Source organism: Lontra canadensis, unplaced genomic scaffold (genome assembly GCF_010015895.1).
Source record: "Lontra canadensis isolate GAN:19392208 unplaced genomic scaffold, GSC_riverotter_1.0 scaffold29, whole genome shotgun sequence".
NCBI lineage: Eukaryota > Metazoa > Chordata > Mammalia > Carnivora > Mustelidae > Lontra > Lontra canadensis.
The window spans coordinates 2,821,115-2,843,579 of record NW_022631023.1 but is presented as its reverse complement, the minus strand read 5'-3'; the positions used below and the strand labels follow the sequence as shown (position 1 = coordinate 2,843,579).

Sequence of the window (22,465 nt, the reverse complement as noted above, 5' to 3'; positions counted from 1 at the left end):
CAGACTTTCTAGGTGAACTGGGTTTCCTCACCCACCTCTGGAAGCTGCTTTCGGATCCTGTCCCCAGTGACCAAACATCTCACAGTGATGTTACCTGTGCGAGTCCTTCCCCATCCACGGTGCGGGGTGCGGGATGACCCCCTCGACTTACAGAATCATGTCTTTTAGTCTGGGAAGGGTCTTGAATTCCTTCGCTGGTGATTTCTTTCCCTGTTTCCCTTTTTCTCTCTGGAACTGTTTCTAGTCAAATATTGGAATCCAAGAAGCTCAAAGAATTCCAAGCACAGGAAACATGAAGCAAAATAGATCAAAATACACCATGATTTCCAAAATAATAGTAAAAATGAACAAAAGCTGGAGGGCTCACAGTTCCTGATTTCAAAACTTACTATCGAAGCTACAGTCATCAAAATGGTGTGGTACTGGCCTAAGGATGGCTCTACTGACCGATGAGAGTTCAGAGCCCAGAAATAAACACTTCCATCTACGGATTTTCAACGCCAAGACCATTCAATGGGGGACACCCTCTAACAGACAGACATCCACATTAAAAAAAAAAAGCCTGGATCCCTACCTCACACCCTGTATAAAAACTCGAAATGGGTTAATAAACCAAATATGACAGCTAAAACTATGAAAGTCTTAGAAGAAAACAGGTGTAAAGTATCATGACCTTGGATCTGGCAGTGGGTTTGTACGTATAAGAGCAAAGATAACGAAAGAAAGAAACTGAACTTCGTCAAAGCTGAAGGTGTTGTACGCTAGAAGGGGAACAGTCACCCACAGAATGGGCGGAAACCTTTGCAAGTCACAATCAGATAAGGGTCTGGTATCCACGATATATAAACAAGGGCGCCTGGTTTGCTCAGTTGTTGGGCGTCTGTCTGCCTCCGGCTCAGGTCATGATCCCAGGGTCCTGGGATCGAGCCCGCATCAGGCTCTCTGCTCGGCGGGAAGCCTGTTTCTCCCTCTCCCACTCCCCCTGCTCGTGTTCCCTCTCTCGCTCTCTCTGCCAAATAAAAAAAATATATAAAAATCTTAAAAAATATATAAAGAAGTCCTCCAACTGGACAACAAAAGACAACCCCAGTGAGGAATGGCCACAGAACTACAGGCAGTTCTGCCAAGACCTACGACCGACCAAAGAGCATAATGATGCTGAGCGTCACCAGTCACTGGGGAAACACAGGCCGGACGCCCGGAGCCAGAGCCCAGCAACTGTGGACAAGCTCATGGAGGAACCGGAACCCCGAGGACGGCGGGCGGGCGGCAGGGACGGAAGCGGGCGCCGCTGCTGCGCAACAGCCTGGTGGGAGCCGCACACACGCACGCGCACATGCACACACACTAACACACGCACATGCGCGTGCAGCATTATCACGTGACCCAGCGGTGTCTGGCCAGTGCAGAACCAGAGAGTTCAAAGCCGACCCGCAGACAAATACTCGGGCACACGCTGGGGGTCACGGTAGCCCGGCAGCAGAAACCACCCAGACACCCGCCCGCCGTGCCCAAAGGGATGAGCCGTGTCCTGCGGCGCGGAAGAAAGTCACTTGGACGTAAGCAGAAGAGCCGCCCGCTACGTGCGGGTGAGCTCCAGAAGCGTCGCGCTGAGCCACAGAAGCCAGACACGGAAGGCTGAACCACAGGATTCCATTTATGTGATGGATCCAGACAGACCCACGGGACACAAAGCAGGCCAGCAGCGGCCAGAGAGGCCGGGGAGGGGACTGGCTACATGACCCTGAGAACAGGACGTTTTTAAACTGATTGAGGTGACATTCCCATAACATTCAATCAGAAAACCCCAGACAAGTCCCTCTGAGCGACCCAGCCCCAAGCAGACCCTGCTGCGTGTGAGGGGCCTCGCACGCACCCCACTTCCCCAGACGCCTTTCTGTTGCTCCCCGTCCTCGGGGGGACCGAGAAAAAGCACCTGCTGCAGCTTCTACCCGCGCTGCTCCTGTCGTCGCATGGGTGCCTCCACCTGGCTGGGCTCTACTCGGATTTTCGTGTTGAAACGGGTTAGAAGAAAGTTAAAGCCATCTACTCTAACAAACCATAAATAGACCCACAGGGTAGCCAGGCATTAGTAAAGGGGAATGAACATTCCTGCCGGCCGCGGGCTCAGCGTCGTCCACCTTCCCTGTTGCCCATCACGGGAGAGCGGAGCCAGCGGCAGGCAGTCGGCAGTCACGGGGTGTGCGCTCGGGCGGTCAGAAGCCACAGAGCACGGACCCCCGCAGGTGGCGTCAGAGCTGTACGGTGGCCCCGGCAGGCCCGGACTTTGTCTTCGGCTCCCGCTCCCGAGCAGCCACGAAGTTCAGCAGGTCGATGGCCGTGACGACGCCAAACACCATCTGCCTCTTGCTGGACTTCCCATCGCTATGGTCTGAGGACGAAGAAGGCGGGACAGTGTAAAGGTGCCTCGGTGTGCACTTGGGGACACATGGCCCTGCCCACATCCGGGCCCAGCCGGTGCCTGAGTGTCCCCCCCCCAGGAGCGCCCAAGCCGACCCCAACAGCCGCGGTCCTCCGACATGAGCCATCTGGGTGAAGCCACACAGAGCGGGGTCCTGGCTTCCCTCCACCAGGTCTGCTGGGCCGGACGCCCCGTCCCACTACTTCCTCTGCAGGGCCCCCTTGGTGGCCGGTGCTTGTGTTCTGGCCTTAAGTTCCAACCCTGCCCACACCTACAAACCACACCAGCTCACAGCTCTGGGCTGTCGTCAGACCCGGGTCCCTCTCTCTCGGTGGCTTCTGCACTGTGCTGCCAACGGGCAGAGGGTTTGGGGGATGGTTAATTCCACGTGTCCGCTTTGCTAAGTCACAGGGCGCGCAAATATTTGGTCACATGTATTCTGGCTGTCTGGGCAAGCCCAGGTATTTGATGGGGTCCACGGCGTACACCAGATGCCCTCCCTGGCCTGGTGAGCCACACCTAATCAGCTGAAGGCCTGAACAGAACACAAAGGCTAATGCCCCGAGTAAGAGGAGAAGCTCCTATCTTTGGACTCAAACTGAGATATCGGCTCTTCTTGGGCCCTAGGCCTGCCTGCTCACCCTGCAGCCCTGGAACCTGCCGGCCTAGTCACGTGAGCCAGTTTCTGACACGAACCTCTCCCTACATCCAGACATGCTGCTGGTGTCCCTGGAAAGCCGTGAGCGACACACGGAGGACCAGCAGAGCCGAGGAGCGGGCGGGAAGGGCCAGGTCCCACCTCTGCCCAGCACCACTGTGTGTGGCCACTGAGGGCAGAGGGCACAGAGGGCGGGGGTCGGGAAGGCCCGGGGGGCCAGGCACCTCAGGAAGAAACATGTGGAACCCAGAAGAGCCAGCCCTGTGCACTGCAGGGAGCACAGGCAAAGGGGGTCGGCAGGCGCCTCTGGGACCCGCCCTACAGGGCCCTCCAGGAGAAACTCGCCCACAGCCAAGGCGTGCCAGGGCCACGCGGTCCGTGATGACCGCTCGGCTCTGCCGACATGGCAGGAAGCGCTGCTGAGTGCGACTCTAAGAAACTTCATTCCTGGACCCTGAACTTGGACCTCCTGGCTCTTTCTCTTTTGTTTTGTTTTTACTAGATGCTCAGATAGGAGTAAATGTGACACCAGGAGGAGGAACCCTTGCACGCAAGCTTGGGCTCCAGGACCCTGGACACCCTCCTTTGACCTCAGAGACTGCGATTCTGACCCCGAGCCGTCTTCGGGGCAGGCGGGGCGTACATACCTGCGGGCCCCCCCACCATGCCCGACAAGGCCAGGTCCCGTGCTGTGGAGCCAAGGACGGGAGAGGGGTTAGACTCGGGGCCGCTCCGGCCCCAAGAGCAGCCCTCTGTTGGGAGGGTGGGCAGATTCCAGGCCCTGCCCGATTCTCACCTCCCCAGGCCTCGTCGTCACCAGAACTGGACCGGCAGTCCGAAAGCCCCATGGCCTCCCCAGAGGCGGACCCCCTGGCAGGCCCACAGGGGGGTCCCTCGGAGCCACAGTCCAAGGCCAGTGGAGGCTGAAGGTCGGCTCCCCACCAACTCCCAGATGCCCTTCGAGGGACGAGGGCCTTCCTGCCCCACACAGCTTACGGCAGGAAGGTGCACGGAACCTGGGGTCGGGCCGTGGTGGCCAGCGCCCCGCAGGGCTCCCGCCACCCCAGTCCCAGCCCAGCCTGGAGCCGGCCCTACTCACACTGGATCTGCTCGTGGACCACCAGGGCAAAGTGGTCCATCTCCAGGATGTGCGAGAGCTTGCCCAGCGGGTCTGTCAGGCGGATCTGGAAGAGAAGCGGTGCTCGATGTGCACGGGGGCAGCCCGGCTGGAGCCGGAGAGCTGCCACCCCCATGGGCCCTGCCTGCCTGGCCGTCCAAGTGAAGGCAGCAAAGCCTAGGCCAGGCCGGACACCGCCCCCAGAAGGCCCCCTGCAGCCTTTCGCTGAGTCAGAAATACAACACAGGATGGAGAGGACCACACAACGAACGTGAGCAGACATGAAGACGGGCCACCAGTCCCTGGAAAGACACAGGACGTCCTGTACCCAACCCTGCATGGAAGCGGCCAGCAGAGCTTCCCACGGTCTGAGCCCCATCCGGTCTGGCCATTCTGGGAAAGGCGAAACGGTGAAAAGACGAGAGGCAAGCCAGTGGGGGGGGGCTCACACGCAGTATCGCTCGGCGGGATACCGGCACGGAGGCACCGGTCACAGCCCGGAGACCCCAGGAGACCAAGACAGAACCCCCACCTCAGCCGGCCTCTATGAACAACAGACATCGGTCATGCATCGCGACAGACGGACACCAGCACGGACTTCACGAAAGGAGACGGTGCGGAGAAGGGGAACGTGGGAACTCAGTGCCACACTGGGCGCCCGAGACGGAGGAGAACCCCCGGCGAGAAAGGACGAGGACACTCGGGTCCACCTTTCAAACGCGAACACAAGCAGACACGCCTCCGTGCGGCTTCACAGAAGCGTGTTTCCGACGAGATGGGGAAGGGAATCGGGGGACTACAGAGTGGACAGAGAATCCAGGAAGGAAAAGCGGGAGGGGGGACATTAGTCCAGCCATGGCACGGAGACCCTGGTCCTCCGGGGCGGGGGTGACAAGGCCGGCCCACAGTGGTCCCCAACTCCAGGCCTGTCACCCCGCTCAGTCCACAGCTCACCACTGGCTAACCCTGCACCCAGGTCTAGGCGGGTCCAGCCCCTTGGGAAGGGCTGCCCGGACCTGCGTCCCCCCAAGTACCCAACGTCACACCTCAGGAAAGACCTGAAATGAGGTTTCCTGGCCCAAACGCCTGGGAGCCAGAGAGCCATGTGACCTCACGTCCAGAGGGAAGATGTGTGCCGTCAGCGAGAGGCCTCACTGGCCCCAGACTCTACGTTCGTTTAGAAATCAGTCTGAGGACGCTGTTCTGGGTTGGGGCTCCCTGACCTGGTGGGGGCTCGTCACACTCGTCCCTCCCGGGGAGATGATGTTCGCAGTGATCGAAGGCGACCTCCCTGGGAGTCGAACTCATGCCCTTTGAAAGCTCTTACCAGTTTTAAGGGGCCCGGAGGGAGAGGGGAGCACTGTGAGGCCCTCCGGCGGGGTCTTCTCCCCACAAGGACACACCGCGAGGTTCTCAGAAGGGGACTTAAGTCGGGGCACCCGCAGCCCAGCCCCAAGGGTCACTTGGCGATAGCCATGCACTCGGGTCATCTGTTCACGATCCCTGGAAAGTCTTTCACGTGGGCGTCCGTTCCCTGTGAGGGGCCACGGGGCTGCATGACCCTCTCCAGCCACACAGCGAGGGCGTCCCCATCAGATGCGAGCTGCACAAGCCCAGCTGATTTCCAAACCGGCTGGCCACGCCGGAGCCTAGCCGGGTGCCCTTCCCATCTGGCTCCGGTGACGGGGGCGACCTCCCGTGAGAGGACGCGTGCTCACGGGGCTGGGCAGAAAGGGTCAGCGGGGCCCCACCCTAGCCACGCCGGGCGCCGGGGAAGGCCGAGCATGGCAGCGCTGGCCTGCAGGAGCCAAGTGCCCCGGAACGCGCCTCGGCAGGTCCAATGTGACATGGCCAAGACGACCGCGGGGGTCAGGGAGAGCTAGGGAGTTGGGGCGGCCGCGGCTTGCTGCCGGGTGCCCGCGACACGGGTCCCACCCAGGCTTTATCCCGTGGCCCCTGCATTCGCCTCCAGACAGGATCTGGTCCACGGAAGCCTCGCATGCCTGGCAAAGGACGACATCCTGCCTCCATCTGTGCCGGCACCGTGGTGCCCAGAGTGGAGCGGGCATGCCAGGGCCCCTTCGTGGCTTGCTCCCGCCGGCCCTGCCCAGCATCTGGGTGGCAAGACACTGGGGTCCCCACAGAGACACTGAGGGTCCTAAAAGCAGCAGAGCCAGTGGGGGGCCCTGCCCAGGGCTCGGCCATGCTATGAAGGCAAAGGCCTGCCGGTGTGGCCTCTAAGGGAGGGAACAAAACAGACTTGGGGGGCAGGTGGCAGCCCCGCTCTGCCTGTCCATCCTCAGGCTCTGCCAGCAACGCGCATGCACAAACCACAGCGGCCACCAGTGCAGAGACCCCCCAACAGTGAGAGGCAGGGAAGCCACACCGGTTTGCAGAAGGCCACGGCACAGGGGCAGCCACTTGCTGAGGGAGGGGCCAGGCGCCCACGGAATCAACCCCAAAAGGACTGAGATGCAGTGGAGCCGGGAGGGGACAGACCGTGAGCAGGGAGGGGACCGACCAGGTGTGCGGCCCCCTGCGGATGGAGAACAAATCAGTGAGCTGTGGAAAAGCAGCCGGACACGTGGCACACGCCACCCGCGAGGACAGGATGGGCGTGGCCTCCGTGGCGCTAGGGGTCAGAGAGTGTGGGAAGCCTTCGGGGTGACTGGTGACGGTGTTCTGTCGCAACTGCGAACTGGGATATGTGGACGTGCTCACCGCGCGGCAGTCCTACTTCCCGAGATGGAAAGGAGGGAGCTCGATAGCTGGTGGCCGTGGGGCCCGTGGACAGGCCACCAGTGCTCAGCCGGGCTGGCCAGCCACTCGCACAGGACACCAGGCTCAGGGGCATGGAGGCCAGGCGGCCTCACGGCACTCGCGGACGGAAGCACACTTGGACCGGAGCCAGGGGCTTGGGGACTGCGAGGAGGGGCAGGCTGGGGCAGCGGGGTGCTCACGGTTGGAGGAAGCAGGCGGACTCAGCGGGGAGGGGGGTGGGGATCCAGGCGGGGGGTGGCGAGCTCTCCTGGGGGTGGTGTGGGGGGGGGGAGGCTCTGCAGGCCCCGAGAGACGCGGTGGAGGTGGAAGCAATACTGGATTCCGGTGGGCCGGCCGCGTGCTGGGGGAGGGGAGCAGCACCTTCGTCTCCGGGTTGGGGCCCGACCCCGACCCCCGACCCCCGGGCCTCTCACGTGGAGCAGTCAACGGCCCACCTTCCCCTCACCGCCAGGTGGAGGCCAGAGTGCTCGGGCCTTGGCGTGTTGGGGCCTGTCACAGTCTCAGGACACCCGCGGGGTGCCCCCAGCCCTGGCGCGTTCCCAGAATGTTCCAGTTCTCACTAGACCATCGGGCGCACCAGGTGTTCCTCATGAGCGTGCCCAGGACAGGCGCGGCCTCGTCTTATGGGACAGGCGTGCCCGCGAGCCCAGCTGGCTCCCGACCCCCGGGGGCCACGCGTGCCCTCCCGGCGGCGCCTCCGCGGCTGGCCCCGTGGTGCTCGTACCTGCTGGAACTGCTTGTACAGGACTTTCCGAACTTGGTCTGACGGCTGAACCTTCCCGGCGAGCAGGGACGACAGCATGTTGCCCAGGGTCACCATCCCCAGGATCGCTCTGGGGGTGGGGGACAGGCTCAGGCTCAGGGCTCAGGGCAGGTACCCCTTCCTTCCCCAGGGCAGAACATGCCTGGGGCCGCCCTAGGCGTCAGACGGTGTCCTCTGGCCAAGGGCGCAAGTCCTCTCACGCCTCAGCCAGCACAAGCAGGGCGTACGGGGCGCAGACTGTGCAAACCACTGGGTCCCCTGGGGGCTTCCGTTCTGACCAGCATCGAGGCCACCCCGGGACCTGGACTCGTCATGGGGGTCGTCTTGGGAGCCTGTGCACGCGGGTCATCTGTGCATGGCCTGCCAGGCCTGGCGTGTCCCCCGCCTGCCCCGGGATGCATAGCAAGAGAGCCGTGGGACAGGGGGCCGTGCCTGCAGGAGTGCGCGTGGCCCACTCCCTGCCCCAGCGGCTGCGCAGCAACCACCCGTCCATCGGGCCCCCAATCGTGCTGCGGCGTGCACGGCAGCCGCCGCCGACCCATCGGCATGGGTCCCCGCGGCCGCCCCGTCCCACAGTGCGGAGTGCAGTCCCGGGTGGGGGTTGCAGACACTGACCCCGACTCGTCGACCACGGGCACCTGGTCAAAGCCCTTCTTGCGCAGGATCTCGATGGTGTGCTCACAGGTGACCGTGGGCAGCACGGTCAGCGGCGCCGACAGGCTCAGCTCCTGGACCCGGAGGTGCCACCACCTGAACGACAGTGCAGGGCGGGCCGTGAACCAGGGGCATGGGAGGCAGAGACCAGGAGCATGTGCCCTGTGGTCACACGGGGGACTTCGGGGGTGGCGGTCCTCACCACGGCTTGGTCACCGTGAAGTCCTCCTCCTTCAGGAAGCCCTTCTGCAGCATCCACTTGTCGCTCAGGAACTTGGACCTGCGGGCATCCGAGGTCACCAGGGTCTGCATGGAGGGTCTCACCGCTCCTCTGCCCACACGGGGGTGGGGGGGACCCGGGCGCTCAGAGAGCCCAGCACCCCCCGCCGGATGCCACGGTCCAGCAGAGACCCCGCTGCGGCCGAGGCTGTAGGGTAAGGGGGACCCCTGCGGGGACCCGGTGAGAAAGTTGGACAAGCAGCAACCCGTGTCTGTGTCTGAATGAGCACAGGACACAGCAGCTCCCGTCCCCGGACCTGGGCCAGCAGGCCCCTCGTGGCCACAGGGTCACCTCCTCCCCAACCCACTCCTGACACTTGGGGACAAAGAGAACGCAACCCTCCTGGGGGTGAGGGACACCGGCCACACCACGGGCACCTCCTATGCATTTACCCCCCCATAGCCGCCCCTCCTCCCGCCTTCCCCTCGAACACCCGCCCCTCCTCTCACACCCTCTTCAGACTTTATCGCACACGTGGCAAGCGTGCCAAGTTCACGGAGTCAGACACTCCTCCTGACTGGGCAGGTGAGCCGCCCAGCTCAAGGCGGTTTGGCCGCAGGAGCCCAGACATGACTCATGCCGCCCCCGGGAGAGCACCGGAGACACGTACCCCAGCCCCCGGGCTGCGGAGCACACGGTGAGGGTCTGGTGGGTGGAGGGGGGCATCTCTAGATCTCTGCCCCCCACAAGCCCGCCGCAGAGCGCATGGGCCCGGGGCCATTAGCCGGGCCTACGGTCTGCAGAATCGGGACACAAGGTGAAGGGGTCTCAGAGGCCACTGGTCACACATTCCGCACCAGGTCCCAAGGGGCCATCTGAGCCCCCCCTGGGAGCGCCTTGGCCAGAGGCTGGACAGAGCTACAGGGGAGCATGGAGGCCAGCAGGGAGGCGCAGTCCCCCTCCTCCCTCGACAGATGCTTTAGGCCCAGACTGTCAAATGTGTCTAGAAGACCCGAGGTGGGGACGAGACAGGAGGAAAAACCACGGACTCCTGAGACCCCAAGGGGACCCCAAGGACCAGGAGGGTGGACACAGGGCCTGCGGGTGTCGTGCAGGCCCCCACCCCACCACGTTCTGCCTGTAGACGTCAGGGGAGGCTCAGTGGCGGGCCAGAGCGCGGCCGGGAAGGATGGGGCGACCCGGGCGGACGAGGGGGCGCGTCTCACATGTAGTTGCGAACGGAGTCGGGCAGGATCACCACGCAGCGCTGGCCCTCCCGCAGCTCCTGGGCCGCCTTCACGGCCACCGACATGGCGCTGCCCGAGCTGCCACCTGCGGAGCGGGACCGTGAGCACGTGTGCATGTGTGCCCGGACATGCTCTGTTGGACCCCGGGGCGCCGTCACCAGTGGCTGCCTCTGTGGAGAGCACCCCGCTTCTCAGGGCCCCCTGCCCTCCTCTCTTACCCACTGAGCTCTGCGTCGGCCCAGGCTTTCCTCACTCGACCCTGCCACAGGGAAACCCAGAGACCCCCTGGCGGGTTTCGCAGAGCACGTGCACTGCCTGTCCCCTCCATCCCGAAGCTGGTCAAAACCAAGCTGCTTCCCTCGGGGGCCTTGGGGACCGTGAGAGCTGGTGGGGAGTGTTGTCCCACCTCCCTCTGCCCCAAGGCCCGTGTGACAGACGCCCTCCAGCCTCTCCAGGGTGTTCCCGGCACCCTTTCCTGGCCGGGGACTCCAGTGGACAACAAGCCCCCACTCCAAGGTGAGTGCTGGGCTTGACTGCAAACACAAGTGTCCCAAGAGCCTTGGCCTCACCCCCAGAACAGCCCAGCATGGCTGATGGCATCGCCAGGGCTCTTCTCACGGGATGGGGGACCCAGGTGGGAGGCAGACGCCCGGCACGCACCTGGACCCCGGTGCCTACTTTCCCAGGAACGCGATGGCTACTTCCTCTCCCGTCAAGCTATTGGGGTCTGCTGTGTCCCCAGGCCCTCACCACTCACGCTGCCCCTGATTTGCGCGCCACGTCCCTATTCTCAGCAAGACCGTTCAACACAGAGCACAGAGCACGTAGGGACCCGGGAACACCGGCCCAGAGCTCCTCGCTCCCCGGCCTCCTGCCCTCATGTGAGCACGATGACCACCGAGCACTGAAGGGCAGGCGGGCGGCACCTGAGAAGCCCGGCTGCCGCCCCCCCGCAGCCCCAGGAGGAGGGCGTCTCTCGCACCCCTGGATTGGAAGCGGGCAGAGGGCCAGCCCACCCCGCCCCCACCCCGGTGCCCGCGCCCCACTCACCGCACAGCAAACCCTCCTGCGCAATCAGCATGCGGGCGAAGGCGAAGGCCTCCTCATCGTTGCTCTTGAACCACTGATCCACCACCTGCAGCCGGGACCGAAGGCCTGGAGGGGTGCGGCCCACCCCCTGTGCCCCCGTATGTCCCCACGGGGCCCAGCCCAGACCCTCTCAAGAGCCTTGTCTGGGGTCCTTCTCATCTGCCTCGCTCCCCTGCCCGAAGCACCTGGAGCTCCCTCCCTCTGCGGGGCCTGATGGGTACATAAGTTGGGTCTAACCGGCCACGGCCACGTCTGTGCCCAGCAAGGCCACGGCACACTCCTGTACGGTGCCGCCGGTTACCCAGCCTTGACCGCCAAGACCGTGCTCCGCCCACCGGCCCGAGCGGTGCTCACGTCCCGGCGCCCCCTCCATAGGAAAGCCGGTCCGAGGGCGCACGTCGCGGAGGGCTGGAGCCCCTTACGCCGAGGCGGCCCGGCTCTACCTACCGACCGGTCCAACACCGTAGGGATGAAGTCGTAGCCGATCCCCTCCACCTCGTACATGGTCTGCTCCGTCTGGTTTAGCTCCTCGGGCTCCGCAAGGATGGAGCCCTCAGGATCCACCCCGATGATCTGCAGAGCAGGCGGCGTTGGGGCCGGAGCTGGGCACAGGTCCCATCCGGCCAGGCCTGGCTTTCACCCAGGTGGCCGATCCCGACCCCAGCAAGCACAGGATCAAGACTGGCCCCTGGGGCATCGGCCTCTTTCCCAGGCCTCAAGCCAAGCTGGAAACCCAGGAACCCACGCCCCCAGCCTTGGGCAGATTCCAAGGTAAACATTCACCCTGGGGCACTCAGAGGGGCTGGCATGTCGGGGAAGGAGCCTCCCAGGGAAGAACCTGGTGGCAGGGCGCGCCAGGAAAGCGCTGACTGGCCCTGTGGGGACAGCTGAAGCCTGTGGGGCCAAGAGGGCAGAGAATGGACCACCCGCTGGATGTTTCTACAAGCCCCTCCCTAGGTCCGGGCTAAACCCCAAATCCAGATGCCCTCCCAGGTGCAACACATGTGGACCCGAGCCTAAGAACTTAGAGCTTCTCGAACAGTCCTTGGAGCCACCCAAGCCAACCGTCCACCCCCAGAGCATCTGGGCACGTAGGTCACGGGCCACTCCCAGACCGGCACAGACACACACCGGCCCGGACATAAGGCTGGAAGCAGAAATGGCAGGAACTCTCAGCCCTAAAGCAGAGGCTGCTCTGGGGGCTGGATGCCCGGACGCCTGATGGGTTGGGTCCGCCTCCAGCTATGGCTGAGGCCGCAGGAGAGAGACGCGCCCACGTCAGGGCCTGCGTCTCAGGGCGGGGCCGGCATCCACGTGCCCCCACCTCCCGCCCGTCCGCAGCCCCGGGGTCACTCACCTTGCAACCTGGGCACTTCTCCTTCAGCTTCCTGGCGATGCCGGTGATGGTGCCACCTGTGCCCGCCGAAGCCACCAGCATGTCCAGCTTCCCTGATGGGAGGAGCTGCGTCAGGGGGAACATCCTTGGGCCACAACCAAGCCGGCCCACCCGCCTTTTCCTTTTCTCTTTTCTTAAAACTTTATTTATTTAGTTGAGAGAAAGAGCAAACGCGTGTGTGCACACGTGCAAGAACGGGGGAGCAACAGAGGCAGAGGGAGAAGCAGGGTCCCCCCGAGCAGGGAGTCCGCATGGGGCTCGATCCCAGGCCCCTGGGGTCATGACCTGAGCCGAAGGCAGACGCTTCACCGACGGAGCCTCCAACCCCACCCCCACGCCTACTAACGCGTGAAAACCTAACCCAAGTGAAGGCTGGTTATGGGAAAGTTCCAGAGAAATGATTCTCATGTTTCAACAGCCTTTCATTACAGTGCCCGATCTCTGAAAGCGTTCACGGCGAGTGACCCCGGGGGCTTCATTCCAGTCTCTGTTGGTGGCCCACGGCCACGGAAACCCCAAAGTGGCGTGCATCCCTCCACTGAGGCTGCCCCTGGTGGACGGGGCCTGGGCAGCTGAGTCTGGCTGGGGACAGGACTAAGGAAATTGAGTTACAGAGGAGACAGAGGACGTTCCTGAGGCTCGGCTCCAACATCCCCCGCTCTCAGCCTGCTGAGGGGCGAGCTCTGACGGCTGCAGACAAGTCCGCGTGGGCACGCACGCCGGGGCAGACGCGGGTTTTTGCCAAGGGAGAGGGTGACCCAATGCTTGGAGCTCGCCGCCTGGCTCCTGGGCTCAGAACGCGGCTGCACGGAAGCCCAGCACCAGACTCCAAGCAGAAAGCCAGCAGGGCCCACCGCCCCGCAACGACTCCCTCAAGTCTCTTTGGGAAACGGCCCGCCGGCAAACACCGCCATAGCCCCTTGGGGCCGTGGCTCTGAACTTGTGGAAAGGCTTCAAGGAAGCTCCCGTCCGTCCCGAAGGTAAGGAAACCAACCCCAGGTGCCACCACCCATTCAGATCGGGGCTCGATGCCAAGTGCCCTTGCACAGCGTGAGCCCAGGGACGCATCCAGCACCGGCCGGGGATACACGCGCTCCCTGAGCTCGGGAGACGCTACGCATCTGGAGGGCACACTGCTGGACATACAAACAGGACTGCTCGTGCCTGGTGTTAGAGGAGAGGCAAAGGCAAAGTCCAAAAAAGCACACCCGAGGGAGAAAACCTCTCTAGGGAGAGGCTTGGCAGAGCATGTCACAGAGTGGGAGCATCTGAGCTAAGTTTTGAAGGACAAATAGGAGTTTACCAGGGAGAGGATAAGGGACTCAGACACTCCCAGGCAAGCAGGGGTAGGAGCCGCGGAGGTGGACCTCGGGGCGGGACGGGGTACGCACCCTCACACTGCTGCAGGATCTCCTCGGCGGTCGTGTCATAGTGAGCAAGGGGGTTGCTGGCGTTGCGGTACTGCGCAAAGACGGCGAGGTCAGACACACTAGGGGCCACAGCCACAGCACGGGAGGCGCACGGCACAGAGCCGGGACACTCCTGGCAGCTCAGGTGACAGTGGCCACAGCACCGGCAGTTTTGGGAACCTCAGCAGGCACAGAACACAAAATCCCATCTCCGGGAGCCCCGGGAGGGAAGCGAGTGACACAGAGAGTGTCCGGAGAAAAGGGTTTTGTGCGTTTTACACCCATGCAGCACTGCCAGGGTCCCCCGCACAGGCCGTTCCAGCCCAGGGCCTGACCGGCCGAGACACCCCTGCCTGCGGGCCAGGCACCCCTGCCGCCAGTGCACTCTCTCCCCCCCCACAGAGGTCCCCACCTCCGAGGGCACACCCGCCCTCCAGCCCCACCCTCACCTGGTCCAGGATGTGAGAATTGGGGATCTCATTTCGGAGCCTCCACGCCACCCCCACGTGCGACTCGGGGGAGTCGAATCTGGCGGTGGTGGGTGTCCTCACGATCTCCGCCCCCAGGGCCCGCAGCACGTCCACCTGCAGAGGAACAGAGGCCTGCACGTCCCCCACCCTGAAACCAGGGCTGGCCCCAGGGGGAGGACCCCTGCCCCCACCTTCTCGGTGCTCATCTTCTCCGGCATCACGATGACGCAGCGGTAGCCTTTCACGGCAGCAGCCAGGGCCAGGCCGATCCCTGGGGAGGGGAGTGGTTTTTGAGAGGGGCACCCCCTCCCCGCGACAGGTGCAGCTGGTGCAAACGGTCGAGGGAAGAGGCCAGCCAGACAGGCCAGCATGCAGCAGCGGGTCACCCTGGGCCAGGGTACCCTCCCAGCCTGTCCCAACACTCACCAGTGTTCCCGGACGTCGGCTCAATGATGGTGTCCCCGGGCTTCAGAGTCCCAGCCCGCTCGGCGTCCTCGATCATCCGCAGACTGATCCGATCCTTGACACTCCCGCCCGCATTGAAGAACTCGCACTTGGCCACTGGGAGCCAAGGATGGATCAGCAGAGGAGGAGGCCCTGCCCCCCACCAATCCCGCCACCCCCGCCCCGTGCTCTGATACAGGCCGGATGTGGGGACAGACACGGTCTCTGCTGATTCTGCACATCAGCCCCTCTCCGTTCCCACCTCCCACCTGCACCTAGAGGAGGAGGCTGGTCTGAAACTCCCACCTGCCTCCACCTGTTGGCCCCACGGCCCCTCCCCCTGAAGAAGACAAAGGCCCCTGAGGAGCCCCTGCAGGGTGACGGGCCAGGAAAGCCCCCGTGGGGGGGCCCAGGGAGTCCACCCCCCCATCCCTGTGCCCCCTGAGCCAACCACAGGACAGAGGACACCAGGCACTCACAGAGCTCACACTTCAGGCCAAACTTCTTCCCAATCTTGTTGATTCTCACCATGGGGGTGTCCCCAATTTTCTTCAGGATATCTGGCAAGATTTGGGGGGATTTTGCCCTAAAACAGAGGAGTCCATGATTATTCAGTCTCGGCAGTCCGGCAAGTTGTCTTAAGTCAAGAAGCAAATCGAAGAACGGGGTTTCCTGGGGTCCGAAGAGGACAGAATCCACACGCGGGGTGGAAGGCCACAGGCACACTCACACCCGCGTGTGCACGCACACCACGGGAGGACCGTGCGAGCCCCGCCTGGAGCTCGGCGCGGGGTCAGCCGCGTCAAGGTCGTGTCCTCAGCAGCGGGGGTCACAGGGTGGCCGGGCGCAGGGACGCAGGACCCCTCCGTAGGCTGCCACAAGTTCTCACGTCACATTATTTCCAGACAAGGACGCTGAAGGTCCCGGCCGATCCGTTCAGGAAGTCTTCTCTGGGGACCCTCACTTCCTTCCCTCTCTCAACCCAAGCTCCAGGACTCCTGCTTTTCCTCTTCTCGATGAACGCACTGAAGCCGACCCCAGAGCCCCAGGCCGCCCGTTTGCCCACCAGACCGGGGACGGTGGCTGCAAAGGGCTCGTACCGGACACCGGGCGTCCTCTGGACAATGCCAGCCCCCTGCGCTGTGAAGCACCACGCTCAAAAGCAAACCACAAAGGCTGTGGGGAAGTCCCTGGTGCCCTTGGGGCTAAGGTCAGGGTGAATTCCGAGGCGGGCCTCCAGCTCCGTGTGGGTTTCCGTACCATGGACCCGCTGTCTCCCTTCACATTCCGGCGACTGGCTGCCTGTCTCCATTCTCCACCTGGTGACAGGTGACAGGCGGGTGTGGACAGCCCAGCTGGCGCGGGTGTGCAAACCAGGGTACGTGCACTTCCTGAAGGGTCCCCACGAACTCCTCCATCCTCACCCTCGGGGACCGATGCCAATTCCGCACCCTCTTCCCGTCTGCGCCAAGGGTGTGCTCACCCAACGCTCACCTGGGAATATGCCCCACAGACCAGTTTCCAGAAATGCAGCCGCTTCCTACACCCCAGGCTCTCACGCACATTCTGGGGTTCTCAGACACAGCAGGTCCACTGCTCCAGGAACCTGCTGTGGCCTGATTCCTGGCCCCACGCCCAGCGCCGTCGGGCCCAGCTTCCCAGGGGGTCCGGAAGCCCTAAGGAGGCAGCATTCCAGCCCGGGGGCCTGGACAAGCCAGAACCAGCCTCCCACTGCAGCCTTCCAAGAGGCTCAGAGGACACCCCCTGGGGCGAGCTAGGCAGAGAGGCACCACAGATGCGCGGCTGAAGGGCGAGCCTGGCTGGGGGCCCAGGGCTCCTGACCTTGGCCTGGGAGGGAGTCCAGGACCTCAGTGAGTCAGAGGGGCTGATTCATCAACTAGCCAAAGGCGCAGAGGTAAAGTTACTCCTGAATCATCCTGCCCCCCGCAGGGGCTGAGGCCCACCCCCTCTGGGCAGGAGAACCTGGGGTTCCTGACTCAGCACCAGGCCTTGGGGGCAAACCCCGCCTCCCAGAAGCTTGCCCAAGGTGAGCAGCGCAGGAGCCCGAGAGAGAACCGAGCAGGGACGAGCCTGGAGGCCTTCAGGAGGGTAACCCCACAGCATCTTCGGGTAAAGCACACCCTCACCGCTGTGCCCACCCTGGCCCTCCTCCCAAGCCCACTCCACCTGGGAACCATCTAGAATCCCCTCCCCCAGATGTCCCTGTGGCTTCAGTCTATCCAGACACGGCTCTCTCCCCGACCCAGCCCAGCACACCTGCACCCTCACCCGAGGCTCCCCAAGCTCCACCGGCCCCGGGCCCCTGGGGTCTTGCATTCTCCCGGCAGGTCAGCCCCAACACCCTCGGAACTCTAGGTCTGAGCTGGAACGAGCGTCACAGGGGACACCGGCCCCTTAAGGGCTTTTTAAGAGGATGGATCAGGCCGGTGTGTGAGATGCAGGTCTGACACTATCTCACAGCCTGGGAAGAGAGCATCCTTTCCACCCCGGGCTTTCTGAGTTAGAGCTCGGGAGCCTGCAGGAACCTGGGTCTCTCTCTGCTGCCTCCCCTCCCCTCCCCCCACCACGCCACCCCCGACCCCAGCAACCACGCTCCAGCCTCACGGCCCATCTGCTCACGGCTGGGCTTTGCCTGGGATGCGAGAGCTCATCCCGTCTCAGCAGCGGCCAACGTGGCCTCCTCCGCTCCCGGCCCTGAAACTTGTCTGTTCGCAGCTTCTGGGACATTCTTCATCTCCGTCAGCAGAGGCCTGCACCCCCCCAGCCCTCGCTTCTGACGTTCAAACCGGGGATCACGAGCGCTGGTCCAGCAGCGTCCCCGGGACAAAGAGCACACGCCTGGGAGCACATCCTGGACCTACCTGTCCTGCTTCCGGGAGATTATTCCAAGGACACGAGACAACCCTGGGGTTTAGCGCACTCAGCTTTTATCCTGGAACAGGGACTTCTGTTCTTTTTTTCCCTTTCCCACAGACAGATCTCCTAAACCTACAACAGGTCACAGGTATCGTGCGTTTTCGTTAAAGACAGAGTTTTCTGGGGCGCCTGGGTGGCTCAGTGGGTTAAGCCTCTGCCTTCGGCTCAGATCATGGTCTCAGGGTCCTGGGATCGAGCCCCACATCGGGATCTCTGCTCAGTGGGGAGCCTGCTTCCTTCTCTCTCTCTGCCTGTCTCTCTGCCTACTTGTGATCTCTCTCTGTCAAATAAATAAATAAATAATCTTAAAAAAAAAACTTAGGGAAAAAAAAGTTTTCTACAGACAGTTATTCACACGAGATCATCGCAAACATCCAATACTCAATAAAAGGCCTAACGAGTCTCCACGCGACAGCCTCGGCCCAATCACGAAGGGGCCCGAGGCAGGAAAATATTTCCCGATCAGAAGCGTTCATCACCTGATGCAGAACTGCGCAGGCGTGTTCCTAATGACCAACGCCCATGGGCTGGCCTCCCACACGAGGGGGCGGCCCATGTGACGGCGCAGGAAACGTCTCCCCCACAGGTCGCTCCAAGTCTGCGGCTTGTTACGGGCTCAGCGCCGACCCTCGCGGCACACGGGTCTAGGTGCGGGGCTACCGTGCAGAGAACCCCGGACCTCTCTGAGCCTCGGCCCACTCCTCCCCACAGCGCCCCCGCCCCAGCTCACTGGCCCTCTGGAGGGATTTCGAGGGGGGACCACACCTCAGGCCAGGGGGCTCCCAGGAAACAAAGTCCTCCCTTCCACTGCCAACTGTCCACGGGCACTTACAAGGTGGCGTGGTGATGCGGAGAGTCGGAGACCGGCCTGCCCAGCTGCCAGGAGCACTTGCTTGGGGCATCGGGACGGATCCACAGGCGTTCCTTGGCTTCTTTGTCCCCCGGGGGCCTCTTCTCCAGGCTCCCTTTCCCCAGCTGTGCCCCTGAGAGGTGGGGGCATGCCGCGGACCCGTCTGCTTGGGGCGTCTCGGAAGGCATGCTGGGATCTGCCAAAGGGAGGGGACAAAGTCCGTTCAGGCCCTTTCTAAACACTGCTGCCAGACCCGGGGGTTGGGCCCAGCTGGTCCCCTGGGGTGGGAACGAGCACGAGTTTCAACTACAGCCCCGGTGGCTCCCCAAGACGTTAACACAGACCCACCATGCGGGTCGGCGCCCTACCCACAGGCACAGACTGACCCCAACGACCAGGAAGGGGGTGTCTAGGCACCGCATCCGTGGCAGCGCGGCTCGCGGCGGACGACAATGCCAACAAGACGGGTGTCGGCGCGGATGACGGGAGAAACAACGCGGCATCCCCGCAAGACAGAAATATTACTGGGCTATGAAAACGCAATAAAATTTCAAATTTCTTCTCAATACGAGGGTACATGGGGGAAAAGAAGGGTTCCTATGTGGAGGTGACGGGTATCTTGACTGTGACTGTCAAACCTGAACACAAAGTTGTAAAAAGGGCTTCAAACAGCATCTGTAGGGAAGGTTGTGGGGGGGCAGATCAGGGCCACGGGGGGAGCTCAGCAAAGTGTCTGCCTTTGGCTCAGGTCATGATCTCGGGGTCCTGGGATCGAGCCCCACGTTGGGCTCTCTCTTCTGTGGGGAGCCTGCTTCTCCCTCTCCCTCTGCCTGCCTTCCTGCCTACTTGTGATCTCTCCCTCTCTGTCAAATAAATAAAATCTTAAAAAACAAAAATGAAAATACTCTGGAATCCGGTAGGTTTGGAAAAGTCCCTGCCAGAAGCTCATGGTAGGGGACCTGGCTCCGAGCCGTCTCTTGCGCACAGCCACACAGCTCCTCTGGGAAGCGGGAGGGACCTCAGATCCCAGACCTGCTCATCTCTGCTACCCAAGAGCTCTGTAGGGCAGTTCCACTGTGAAAAGGCTGGGGCCCCTGGGAAACTGGGCTGAAGCTGTGCACAGGGTTCCTCTCATGGAGATGCAAATCCACTCCCCTGCTCCCTTTCTCCTCTGGAGCTCACCTGGCCAGGTGATGGGCTAGGGCAGAGGCCGCCCAGCTGGGTCTCCTTCCTCCAGCGCAGGTGGCCTGATGCAGCCCAGCCTAGCGGCTCCCCACAGACACCCAGGCCAGAGCCTGCCAGCAAGGAGTTAAAAGGGTTGGGACCCTTTGTAAGTCATACCCCTTGGGAATCCTGCGGGCCGAGGCTCCCCCCAAGCCTGGGGCATTCTGAGAGAAACCAGCTCCCAGCTGTCCTGCCCCGAGGCATCCTTAGAGTGGTGGTTCCCTCAAGAGGACCATGCACTTCTACTGGGGTCAGACCTTCCCTGAACCCACTCGAGGATCTCCTTCTTCCTCCTTTTGGAAAGACCTAAGCAGAACAGCGCCTGTTCCCCAGCAGTCGCCAGAGTCGGCTGTGGGCAGGTGACCTGCATCTTGCAGAAGCCCCCGTCACCAACGTGGGTCACCGTGAGGGGCCAGCAGCGCCCCTGCCCGGTTGGTGCGCGCTGGGCCGCAGGACGGGCCGCAGGACTGGCCACGGACCGGCCACCCGCACCTCCTTTCTGGCGACTGACCTTGCCTGGCGCAACCTGCGGCCCGGTAGGAGCTGCGTCCACTGATGGAAGCCGAGCGAGTCTCCGTGGCCCCCAAAAGCACTGGGTCGCGCGCTCGCTCGGGGAGCGGTCCGAACCCGCGGGCCTCACCTGCGGAGGCGGGCTCTCGCCTCACCTTAAACGGCAAGACCCCCCCCTCCCCTGGTCAGGACGGCCCGAGTGCACCCTCAGCTCTGCAGACACGCACCAGTCGACCCCGTGTTTGGGGGTGGGGGTGGTCAGGGTCAAGGGCGCAGGGGTGCTAAACTCCTCTCTTAAAGTGTGAGTTTTCAGGCGGGAGAGCGAGGCCCGGAGGGACAGTCCGGGATACGCACGCCCAGGTCACCTGGAGGAGCTCCGAGTTTTGCGTTCCCGCCCTTGCCCCCCCACACTCCGAGGTCCGGCCGTTCACCTCGCTTAGGGTTCGGGGAAGTGGGGCTTTCAGGGCATCCTCCCCCCACCCTGCGTCCCCTCCCCCCGTGGACACCCGCTCACGTGCCGCCCACGCAACTCCGTCAATATTTACTCCCGCCTCCTACAACTGGGAAAGGAGCATTTGCGAAACAGCCCTTTCCCGTCCAAAAAATGCAGCGAAAACTCAGTGATCGCACCCCGCCCGCGCCCCCACCGCATTCGCTCCACAGCCACGGGAGTCGGGGGGCAGGCCTGGGGCCGCGTGCACGCGGCACCCACAGTTTCACGACCGCCCGGACGCGCGGGAGCGGGGAGGCCCGGGGCGCAGGACGCCAGCCCGGCTCCGCCGCGTGCGGCTGGAGATGATGCAATTCCGGGGGGGGGGCGATCCGGGCCCCCGACCCGGGACCCCAGCCCGAGCCTCCGGCCCATTGGCGGGGTGGGTCTCGGCCCGGCGGGCGCTCACCTGGACGGGGACGCGGGAAAGCGGGAAAGCGGCGCGGGGCGGGAGCGTCCAGGCGCGGGAGCTGCGGGCCCGACTCTGCTCACCCGAGCCGCCAACCTGGAACTGCGGGGCCACCGGGACCCCGCGGCCGACGGTGCGCGCAGGCGATTGGCCGAGAGGCGGGGGCGGGGGCCGGCGCGCGGCCAATCCCGAGTGCGGAGCGCCCCGCCCGCCGCCGCGCTTGTTCCCGCCCCTCCCTCTCGCCGCACCCCTCTCCCGCCCCCAACTCCCTGCCCCTGCCCAGCCTCGGGTCCGGGACCCCGCCCCCGCCCCCACTGCACGGCGCACGGCCCGGACCCCGCCCCCACCTGCCCGCCTCTACTGCCCCGGCGCAGGGCCAGGACCCCACCCCCTCTCCCGCCCCCAACTCCGCGCTCTCACTGCACAGCCGCAGGGCCGGGACCCCGCCCCCAAGATCCCCGCCCCCACTGCCCAGCCGCAGGGCCGGGACCCCACCCCTCCCCCGCCCCAGTGCCCAACCGGGGCCCTGGTCGCGGTTTCTGCTCCTCTTTCACGCATCCGCCGGCCGGGAGCCCCTTTGCCCTCCTCTCCCCGGGTTCCCCGGATCCCGCCCCGCCCCTGCCCGTCCCCAGGACCCCCCCACCAGAACCTCAGACTCCAGGGGTGCGGACACTCCGTACTCGGTTCTGTTTTACGTGGTGACCTGCTTGCTCTGTCGATGAGACGCGCGCCCTCCGGAGCGGGGAAGGGCTTGTCCGGCCGCGAGGCAGACGCTCCGCAGAATCCCGTCCGCCAGGTGCCCCCACGCCGGCCCTGGTCCCCGCGGCCTCGGTCAGGGGTCGCCCAGCGGGCACGCGGCTCCCGGGCTCTGGCTTCCCCGCCGCGGGGTCCCCGGGACTGATTTCTGCCCCCCGTGGTGCAGGTGCCCCGCGGCCCCAGAGCTTGCCCTCGGAGCCTGTCCGCCCGGTCTGGGCACCGGGAAGGAACCGGAGCTCGCCGGAAGCTTGGCCTGAAGTCACAAACGCCGCTCAGAAACACGTGTCACCCAGGTGCTCCTCATCAACGCTGGCTGCCGCCCCGAGGGCGCCATGGGGCCACCGGGAAGGCCACCCCCAACAGGATTTCAAACCTGTGTGCTCTTGACTTCTAAGGAGCCGGCCTCATGGGGTTCTGGGGCTGACGGGCTCCTGTGGGACTGACAGGCACAGGGCCACCAGGTGTGGACAGAGGCGGAAGCATCCTTGGTTCAGCCCAGGTCGGGCTTCTGTCCCAGGCTCTGGAAACACACGGAAACTCAAACAGGGCCTCTGCCCCTGGGGTGTTCTATTCCAGGAGAGGGGCTGCAACAAGGTCTCATTTTATAACAAAATTTCCA

The 22,465-nt window shown here is 63.8% G+C and overlaps 1 protein-coding gene across 2 annotated transcripts; it reads right to left on the bottom strand.

The window, feature by feature from the left end:
* Window positions 1–1,799: 1,799 nt before the first annotated feature.
* Window positions 1,800–21,108, bottom strand: CBS (cystathionine beta-synthase). Of its 2 annotated transcripts, XM_032865263.1 has the most exons (17): window positions 21,091–21,108; window positions 18,440–18,653; window positions 15,150–15,256; window positions 14,653–14,787; window positions 14,418–14,497; window positions 14,206–14,340; window positions 13,739–13,808; window positions 12,309–12,400; window positions 11,399–11,524; window positions 10,913–10,997; window positions 9,842–9,947; window positions 8,598–8,675; window positions 8,357–8,491; window positions 7,703–7,811; window positions 4,180–4,264; window positions 3,728–3,769; window positions 1,800–2,392 (listed from the first exon to the last, which is right to left on the bottom strand). In XM_032865263.1, exons 2-17 carry the CDS (start codon window positions 18,643–18,645, stop codon window positions 2,253–2,255), a joined length of 1,731 nt encoding a protein of 576 aa, XP_032721154.1. In that variant the 5' UTR covers window positions 18,646–18,653; window positions 21,091–21,108; the 3' UTR covers window positions 1,800–2,252. The 2 variants fall into 2 exon arrangements, with proteins under 2 accessions (XP_032721154.1, XP_032721155.1); XM_032865264.1 differs by lacking the exon at window positions 3,728–3,769.
* Between the last annotated feature and the right edge of the window lie 1,357 nt (window positions 21,109–22,465).

Bases quoted from the DNA above. Each gene is read 5' to 3' on its own strand.
- CBS (XM_032865263.1), bottom strand. From the start codon at position 18,645: ATGCCTTCCGAGACGCCCCAAGCAGACGGGTCCGCGGCATGCCCCCAC. The intron at 15,257-18,439 runs GTAAGTGCCCGT...CCTCTGTTTTAG, and splicing joins CCGCATCACCACGCCACCTT to GGCAAAATCCCCCCAAATCT. The intron at 3,770-4,179 runs GTGAGTAGGGCC...TTGGCTCCACAG, and splicing joins GGTCCACGAGCAGATCCAGT to CACGGGACCTGGCCTTGTCG.